The sequence below is a fragment of the Lotus japonicus genome, chromosome 5 (genome assembly GCF_012489685.1).
Source record: "Lotus japonicus ecotype B-129 chromosome 5, LjGifu_v1.2".
Lineage (NCBI taxonomy): Eukaryota > Viridiplantae > Streptophyta > Magnoliopsida > Fabales > Fabaceae > Lotus > Lotus japonicus.
This window is the reverse complement of record NC_080045.1, coordinates 43973511-43983040: the sequence shown is the minus strand read 5'-3', so window position 1 is coordinate 43983040 and position 9530 is coordinate 43973511. Positions and strand designations below refer to the sequence as shown.

The 9530-nt window shown below is 36.6% G+C and overlaps 1 protein-coding gene across 4 annotated transcripts; it reads right to left on the bottom strand.

Moving 5' to 3' along the window:
* Positions 1 to 1146: 1146 nt before the first annotated feature.
* Positions 1147 to 6301, bottom strand: LOC130716871 (ETO1-like protein 1). Of its 4 annotated transcripts, none has more exons than XM_057566897.1 (6): positions 6162 to 6301; positions 5339 to 6030; positions 3537 to 5246; positions 2878 to 3169; positions 1892 to 2201; positions 1147 to 1692 (listed from the first exon to the last, which is right to left on the bottom strand). In XM_057566897.1, exons 2-6 carry the CDS (start codon positions 5464 to 5466, stop codon positions 1472 to 1474), a joined length of 2661 nt encoding a protein of 886 aa, XP_057422880.1. In that variant the 5' UTR covers positions 5467 to 6030; positions 6162 to 6301; the 3' UTR covers positions 1147 to 1471. The 4 variants fall into 4 exon arrangements, with proteins under 4 accessions (XP_057422880.1, XP_057422881.1, XP_057422879.1 ...); XM_057566898.1 differs by having other exon boundaries at positions 5339 to 5703; positions 6162 to 6300; XM_057566896.1 differs by lacking the exon at positions 6162 to 6301 and having other exon boundaries at positions 5339 to 6155.
* Positions 6302 to 9530: the final 3229 nt, after the last annotated feature.

Here is a 9530-nt window from a genome sequence, read left to right as displayed (position 1 = left end):
TGATGAACAATGTAACATTACCCTTGTTTTCCGTTGGTCATTTCAAAATTTGGTCTCTTGCCCGCTTCATGGGCATTCAAAAGTGTTGGAACTCTAATGGGTAGCATCAAGCCATCAACATCATCGTCTGTAATTTGCATAAGCTGGAGCCAAGCAATGAAAACTACATGGATAAATTGACAATGCCTCTGGTTTTCACCGCACATTTGACCATAGACTCAATTTTTGACTGCTTTGTTTGGTTAGAAAAGAAAAGTGAGAAAGAAAAGGGAGAAAAAAAGATTGAAAGTGACTTGATTTTTCAGTTGTTTGGTTGGAAAGAATATGAAAAGAAAAGTGAGAAGAGAAAAAAAAAATTAATGATAAATTAACATAAATACCCACTATTTAATATATTATGATCAGTTTCAAAAAAAAACATAAATACTCTTAAATAAAAAATATACTATTGTTATAAATTAAAAAGTGAAGGTTATTTTAGTCAAAATATGAAAATAAGTGTCGTTGCATTCCAAACTACAGAACACACTTTGTTGTTTTCTTTATGGTTGTTCTTTCTTGTTTTCAACTCTTCCAAACAAAGTGGACGTCAATCTCATTCATACAAACAAGCCATGTTAAGAGGAGGTGCATTGGCATGGGCTCTAATGTGATACAATAAATATAGATTATATTTTATTTTTATTTTACAAGAGTGGTATGGGTGCTACTTTTTTTGATTCATCGGAAAATATGGGTGCTACTATACATATTAAAAATTATTCACGCATACATCTGAAAAATAAATATTTATATATAGAAGTTGTGACTAGCAATATCGGCCCCACATGATAATTGTTATGTTACAATTCTCCATGCTCTGGGTTCAATTCTAGTACGATGCAAAAGAAATATATAAAAGCTGTGACCACCGTCTTTATTACCTCAGTTCTCACCTCCAACACCTTTATCACGCCTGTCATCAATGGTTAACATTGCCATACTACAATGATAGTTGCTTTAGTGTGATTGTAAGAATGCTCTTTGTTCAATGATTCCAAGGTACAATAACAAGATGAACAATATGCTATTAAAGGAAGTAACAAATAGAGGAAGTAGATATCTGACAAACAAAAACATAAGCATGTGTAAACATTGAACTGAAAATGCATGCAAGATAAGCGATATATCTGACATTCATAAAACCCCACAAGACAACAAGAATAAAAATTACAAAATTTGGGCATCCCCCCTCATCAAAGGATGAGGGAAAATGACGCTATAGGCAGTTCTGATTGATCAACCATTTGAACTATAATTTTCATTTACAAATTTAATTTTCATCACTATTGATGGGTGCTGTTGTACCTCTTCATTCCTCATATTGTGGCTGAGATTTCACTATTCAGTGCCCGAACATTTTCATTGCCAGCAAAGGTTGCAAGTTTTCAATTTCAACTTGCACTTCCATCTCGTAGAAGTCGTTCTTGACTCATGGCTCGTGGCTATTAACACGAGTGTGAAGGTCCAGCATTTCTTGGTGGTTTGGGTCCACTGAGAGTGCAGCACGACAGTCTCTCAGCGCACCTAATACATCCCCCTTGTGTTCATGGAATGCAGCACGTAGATGTAAGAGGTGCAAATCAGCTTTAAACGCAATTGCTCTAGATAGTTCAGCAATGGCCTCCTCTTCCTTATGGTTGTCCATCAAAACTGCAAGCACATCAATATTGTCACGTACTAGTTGCAATAGTGTAAACATAAGTGAAATTTGTCAATGCAGTAGAATCCGCAACAATGCCAATAACAATGTGTAGAAATTCTAACATACAAGAAGGTTCTTCTAGCTAACTAAAATCAGGTTCACATGATTTCAATTTTTTGCAGAGTAAGCACGTAAAATATTACAAACCTGCTGCTCGATATCTATAAGGATACACCCGAAGTGGGTCTAATCTTGTCACCGTCTCCAGATCTTCCCTTGTGTGTTCACGATCACCATACTCAGACCTTTTCTCATAAGCTGATGCATTGTTTTTCGCCTTCTCAATGAGATTGGTCATTTCCTTGTAAGCTGCAGTCTTGTCGTTTTTCAGAAAATGAACACGAGCAAGACCCTGATGGGCTCGGGTGTGCCGGATTTTAAGGGCTTTGATATAGCAATCAGCTGCTTCATCCAATTTCCCGCATTCAACAAAAACACTTCCAAGATTGTTCAGGGCCTGGTAGATTAAAAGGAAGAAAACAATAGTAAACCTGTAAGTTAATTGAATCCAAAGTAAAAAAGTAAATGAACATGGATAGGATGTAAATGTAATGACACAAATATAACTGACACTGGCTAACAAGTTTATCTGTTTTAACATATTGACAATAGAGAAGTGCTATCAACACACTCTTAAACACACTCTCAAACACACTCCATGTGATTGGTCTTTCAAAAATGTGATGATGTTGGGAGAGACAGGGGACGAGGAGCAAGACACCAAGAGATATCGACGCCACATCTAAACCCAAAACCTTAAGGTGATAGGTTTATGGGTCCATCTCCCTCTTACCCTGACTTCTCTGATGTGGGACTTGACTCACACTTGATTCCAACAGTTGACTTCTTAAAATATAAACCAATCACATATGAAGTATGTTGAAGAATGTATTTCTAGTATTTCTTTTGACTATATCCAGATGTTAAATCTTTATACCCCTGTGTTTTATCAAACTCTGGTATTATCTCAAACATCATAACTTCTAATTAAGGTCAGACCAACAGGACTTTTACATGATTACCAATAACTGCTAAATAAGATACAAAATCAGAGAAATAATTTATTTTCATAAACCTGTGTATGGCCCACTGGATGTTGATTAGTAGATTTTTTCTAGAAGTGGTAACCATACCTGACCTTTGCGCAGATTATCAGAAGGACACCTCAAGGCATCTTCGAGGAGAGAAATAACAGTTGAAGAACATGATGAATCTAGACTAGAGTCTGCCAATGCATACGCCTTCAGGAAGTAGGCCTCAAAAGACCTTTTAATACCAAGAGACTCTTCAGCTTTTTGAAGCCCTTTCTCATAATGACCTGTATCATACAAGATCCACCCCTCATATACAAATCGTTCATGCTCACTTGATGCATGTTTCCAAGCTAGCTGTAAACTCCGCATAGCTGCCTCAGGACAATTTAGCCTAGATAAATAGACTCGTTAGCAAACATAAGTTTCAGTTGGAATAAAAAAAATACATGAAAGATTGAAACCGGATCCTGTAGCAGGAGAATCTGCATTTCTGTCGGATCTCAAAGGAAAATTATGTTGTGGGTTTTTCTTGTGGTTGAGTTAATTGAAAGAGATGCAGTGGCTTTCAATTGAAGAAACAATTCCACGTGTACAGAACAAGAAGATAAGAAAAAAAAGCTATTATTTACCCATCCTTTTAGTTATGGTACTGTATGATTCAATTACACCAATCCTACTATCTACGATTCAATGATAGAGTTAGGGCGAAGTCATGATTTTTTACGATGAATAAGAGTTATATTACATCCATAACATACCTGAGGAGAAGTAATGACTGTCTGAAGTATAGAACACCTTTTGCTGCATCAGATTTTTCAAGCATCTGATAAATAACAGATAGAGACTCAATATCATCCACAGAAGACCAACAGTCATATAATTGTGCCCAACAATCTGCGGTTGTCCAGTGTTCAACATGCTCACGCACAAGAGTACGGAGTTGAGATGCAGCAACGCGCCCCTCAAACATTCTATAATATGGACATAGAGTGAGGATTGCTTGAACATCGCGGAGGGCTGCTTTGTAGTTCTCAAGACCCAGATAGATAAGAAACCTTAGTTCCAAGCATTCTAATGAAAGTTTGAAGCCAAGAATCCGATTGATTTCAGCCAGTGCACCTTGAGAGTTCTCCATCCTCATTAAAGTGGAAGCTCTATACATATAGGGATAGACAAGAGTAGGATCCAGTTTAGTTGCTTCCTCAAGGTCTTTCCACCTCGTATCACCGTCACAGTATAGCGATCTTTCCTGGTACATCCATCCGTGTGGAGTAACTGATGAAATGACTGAGCTGATCTTCTCATTTGCTAAAAGCATCTCTCCCTTTATGCAGTCCAGTCTAGCTAAACCCGCAACAGAATAAATATGCCCTGCATTTACAGCCCTTTGAAAAAGGTATTGAGCTTCATCAAATTCTTTCCTTAAGAGTCTTACACATCCCAATTGATGACATGCCAGCAGTTTCTGCTTGTCATTTTCAGCAAAATCAACTAACCGTTCCAGAAAATGAGCTGTCGTGTCCGAACTAGAATTAAGGTTCATAGAAACTTCACTTAAGAAACAGAAAAGTGCAAATAAACCTGGCCCAACCATGACTGCTAACCGCTGCCTATTAGCAGTAACAAATAACTCCACCACCTGATTGTCACTCAAGCAGCCGGGAACATCACGTAAAAGAACTTGTAAACAAGAAGCTGCAAGGACAGCTGAGCTCTCATCAAGAGCACATTCCATGAGTTCCAAAGCATCTTCTTTAGAGGAAACTAAGGATGCAAGTCTTCTATCACAAGCCTTTTTAAGTCTATCACAACAATACTTGTTGGCAAAAACTAACATCTCCAGCAAAAGATTTGGAGGGGCATCAAGTAAACTGCCTGTTGAACTGAAATAACTTATTGCCCTCATACATGAAGGGGAGATATTGTTTTCAGACAAATCTATGGTCTCAGAAAATGATTCCCTAAAATACCCATTCAGCATTGCATGAAATGGTGCTGAAAGCTCAGATATCTTTTGCCTATCACAGGTTATCTTCTCATTTCCAATGGTAAAAATAACATATTGTGAACTATGTTTCCCATTCATCAAAACTCTCTCATGGGAACTTACATCTGTATCAAAAGTAAGATGAGATTCTACATCTATGGGCTCATATTCTTTTTCACATTTACTTGTGAGTAAGCCAGCAATTACCTCTTCCCCATGCTTCTCATACTTCAACCATGCCCCAAATATAATCTTCTCATGAACAGTGCTGGCTCTCTGCCAAGCTTCCCGGATGCTTCTTCTCATCAATTTAACATCCCCAAGGCCCCTAAAGATCTGATATTGCAACAAAAACAGATTTGATTGCTCCTGTGGAGCACAAGACTCAAGTTCTTCATGGATTTGGGCCAAAACTTCGACATAATCAACAGGTTTAAAATATTGGAGTATGGGTGGTTGGGGGACCTTGATTAGAGATTCTCTGTAGTAGTAGTTAACAGCAAACAACCTAATTCAGTGAATTAACTAAAAAACTCAACCTTTAAACAGAAAATGCTGAAAGGAGAAACTTACATTGATGTAGAGGAGGACTGTGGTGACAACTTGGGAAGCTTCCCTCTTTCAACTTGGAGCCAGGACTGTGGATTAAGAGCATTTGGGGGTGCTTCTTTACATGATTCTCCACTGAAGAATGTCCTCATGGGGCATAACAGACGAAACAAGTCCCTGATCTCCACTATATCCTTATATGTTTCCTCTTCAAAATCAAACCTTTACAAATTGAAGGCAAAAGAAAGGACCAAACCTAACAAAAGAGAAAAAGAGCAGCTTGAAGCTTCTACCAGCTGCTCACATTCCACAGCTCTAAACTCAAAAATTCACAACCCCAGAAAGCAAAAACACTTGTTCCTTTTTTCTTCCCCTTCCTTTGTGTTCCCCTTTTAGAAGAAACACACCAATCAATCTCAAAAGTCAAAACAATAGTATTACTATAATTTAGTTGATACAACCACTAGGAGAAAAAAATAAAGAGGAACATCCCAAATGACAAAATCTAGATCAAGATTTGGTTCTTGAAAAAAAGGAAAAGCATTTAATGATTCTACTATAGTCTCTTGAGTTCACCATAAAACAAGACATATCCAGAAAAGGGCCAAACCAAACAGCAACCAAAAATCCAGACCAGAAACAAGACAAACAAAAAACAAGTGAACCCTCTTGCAATTGATCCAATAAGAACAGAAAATGGCAAGAGAGAGTTGAATCTGCAGAAGCAAATGAAGGGGAGATTTGAAGCAGTGAATGAAGAGATCAAAACGAGGATGAATCTAACTAAAAAAATTCAACTTTAACTTTACACTCTGTGTTTGGTGAAAGGGAAAGTTAATAGCTTTACCTTTGGTTCCGTTGGAGTTGGACTTTTGACACCATAGAAGTTGCAGCTAACACTGTTACAAATAAAAAAGAATGAAATAATTGAAATATAAAAAAGGAAAATGATGGTAATAGATTAGACTTTAGAGAGCATGGTGTGATGCCAGTTAGATATTACGTGATTCTTTTCGAATGTGCCAATGACAAACGCTCACATATTCCTCCTCGTCTGAAAACGATGTCTTGTTTGATTCTTTCTTTCACTCAATAATTATATTATATTTCAGATAAGTAACTTTCAATTATCTTAATTTACGTAAATGCTCAAAATTTCATCAACTTTAGTCTTTAAACAATTATATTAATTTTTTGGTTGGTTCAAAAAAAATTATATTAATTTAAATTCCAGACTAAATTATTCTTTAAATTTTTAATTAAAAGTTAATAAATTAATTAATACCTAATTTTTTAAAAATCTATTGGTTTCCTGTGTTTTTCCAAACTGATTCCAGTATTTACTCAATTTTTATTTAAATATGCTTTGGACTTTCTGTACTTGTCAACATTTTCTATTTTTGTTTTTGTTTTTGTAAATTAATTAAGGATAGTTTTTGTCAAAAGGGACCGTTTTGATTTTTTTTTGCCAAAGTTCATTCATGGTCTTAGCCCAAAGGAAAAGGCATAAAAGCCCAAGTTACATATACAGCATGGCAATTGGCAAAGCAAAAATAATCAATCAAGTACTGCGAGCAGCCGAGCATGTTGCCATTATCCATACAAGTAACTTGACCGGTAGGGCTGTCCAAAAAATCATTGCTGACCAAAATTCAATTCACCTGACAAAACAGTCACCCGAGAAACAAAATCCGAACAATCAGTAGCGACTAATCGGTTGGTGGTGGGTCTAGTATTTTGATGTTTTCCACCCGACAAACCCGACTATTTTGGCTCGAGTTCGACTGAAACCGAACGATTTACATCTCTTCCTTCAAACTCATTTAAATGGTTCACAACTCTACTTTAGTCCTCAAAGGCTAGTGTGATTTTGTCTAAGAATTCCTTCATTCATATAAGTGAGATATATCCAAGTAGAGTTTCATTCTATGTCATTGTCATGCACCGTCATGGCAGAGACAACTTTGTAGTGATCTTTTTTTTTTATATAATTTTCTGGAATAACAATCTGTATGAACTCACCCAACAAAACTGTGACTCGTGCAAACCAAACCCCAACAACCCGAAGACACTAATCGGTCGGTGGCGAGTGTGATATTTTTATGTTTTTCACCCGATTGAACAGACTATTTTGGCCTGAGTCCGATCGAAACCAGCCAATGGACAACCTTATTGACCAGGTTTGAGATAATGTAACAAAAGAAACTCACTATGAACCCTCAAACTCTAAGGTACCTTATTGAATATCAAAGTACATCGAAGCCTCTCACCTGACTCTCTACCCCCCAAACTTAGGGTTACCTAAGGTGAACCAACCCAAACCAAACCCACAAAAAAATAAGCACATTTTTGTAAAATCGAGCTGCCATACTAGATAACGGGTCTAACATGTCAAGAGAACTGGTTTTTGGTGGTTTGTGGCAGTCGGTTCCAGTTTGGGCTCCAACCAGAACGAACTAGTTCTTACAAAAAAAACCTACAAGTCCAGCCCATATTTGTAGTCCAACCCATGCTTGTACATACTCTCACTTCAGCCTCTCACTATAAACCCTAGCCACCAGGCCACACACCCTATCCTTCCAAGAAAACCTGCGTCGCACTAGCCACCACTTATCCTTAGTTATGTTATGATCAATGCTCTCCATAATTGTAGTCTTTAATTATTGAATAAATAATTAGTTTTGTACCTTTTGAAATCGGTTTTTCAATGTTTTAAAATTTTTAAAAAATAAACACTTCCCTTCTCCAAGCTCATCAATGTCAATGCCAATAAATTTTGATTTCCATCCTCTCCTTTCAAAGTATCAATTACCTGTTCCGTTATGCTATAATCAATGCTATGCATAATTGCATGGTTTTAATTATTGAATAAATAATTAGTTTTGTACCTTTTGAAATCAATTTTTAAATATTTAGTGCTAATTCATCGTGAAAGAGAGGGTAGTTATTTTATTTTATTACTGGTTACTTAGAGAACATGTTATTTCTTAAAAGGTTAAATTAGTCAATATAAGAGGGTTAAATTAGTCAGAAGAAAATATTGCTAAATCAGAAGTTCGGGTTTATCTGCCGTCTTCTCCTTTCTTCAGCCGTCGCACCTCCTTGACAGTAATGAACTTTCTACCCTTGTTAGGTACAAAGGATCCTCTGATGTATTGTGAGCACACCGTTGATCGGGAGGGTAGACTTTAACATATGATTTGGAGTTATGGTATTAGTAACATGGATTCAAAATTCATTTCCAGTGGGTCCAAATTCGTGCCAGATGTTTATGCAAGTACCAACTTGTTTTCTATTGTGATCAAGAATCTGCTCTTTGTTTGAATATTTTTCCCAACTGAGTTTTTATTGTGATCAAGAATCTACTTTTTGTTTGAATTTTTTCCCAACTAAGTTTCTATTGTGCCCATATGTGAGTTCTGCTAACAGATACTAGGTAGTCGAGAGATAACAAAAAATGGAGGATCACAGTAACATTCAAATCATTTAGAGATTTTTTATTTTGATCAAACTATAGTGTTGCAGAAAATGATGTTTGTATACAGCAGGAAATACTGCATTGAAATTAATTATTTGAATGTTGATGTGATTTAAGGGTATAATTTGAATGTTTCATTATGTTTTATTTTACTCAAGTCTTTAATAGTAGGGGGCTTTGTCTTTGCCATGGATATAAAGGGGACTAGGTCTATAATTTTCTTATTTTTGTTGAATGTTTGAGTTCTCTGTTGAATGCAGCGCCCTCATTCATCAATGATGTGTGTTTGGTTTGTGTATGTATGCTCCTTATGGTTCCACATGAATAACATTTATTTTTAGAGGTGAGTAGCTTGATTTCAACAATGTTTGATCTAAATTATGTTCTTGGAATTGGATCTCTGCCAAAGTTCATGACTTTCAATCTTCGCTGCTTGTGTGAATTTGAAGCCTAATATTGTGCTTGAGGACTCTGTAAATTCTTGCTCACTAGGTGATGGGTTTGCTGCCTAGACATGTACAAAATTGTGGCTTCAAATTTGTTATCCCTGTTGATTCTTTGATCTCTGAATTAGGCTATATAGGGGTTTCTCATATCTTTAGAGAAGGCAATGATATGGCTGATTATCTTGCCAAGATGGGGTGTGCAAGAGAGGTTCCCTTATGGGAATGGTGCCCTTAATCTATCTGGTCCTTTTATGCCCAAGGTCGTATATTGATTGTCCTCTGTAGCTGTTGG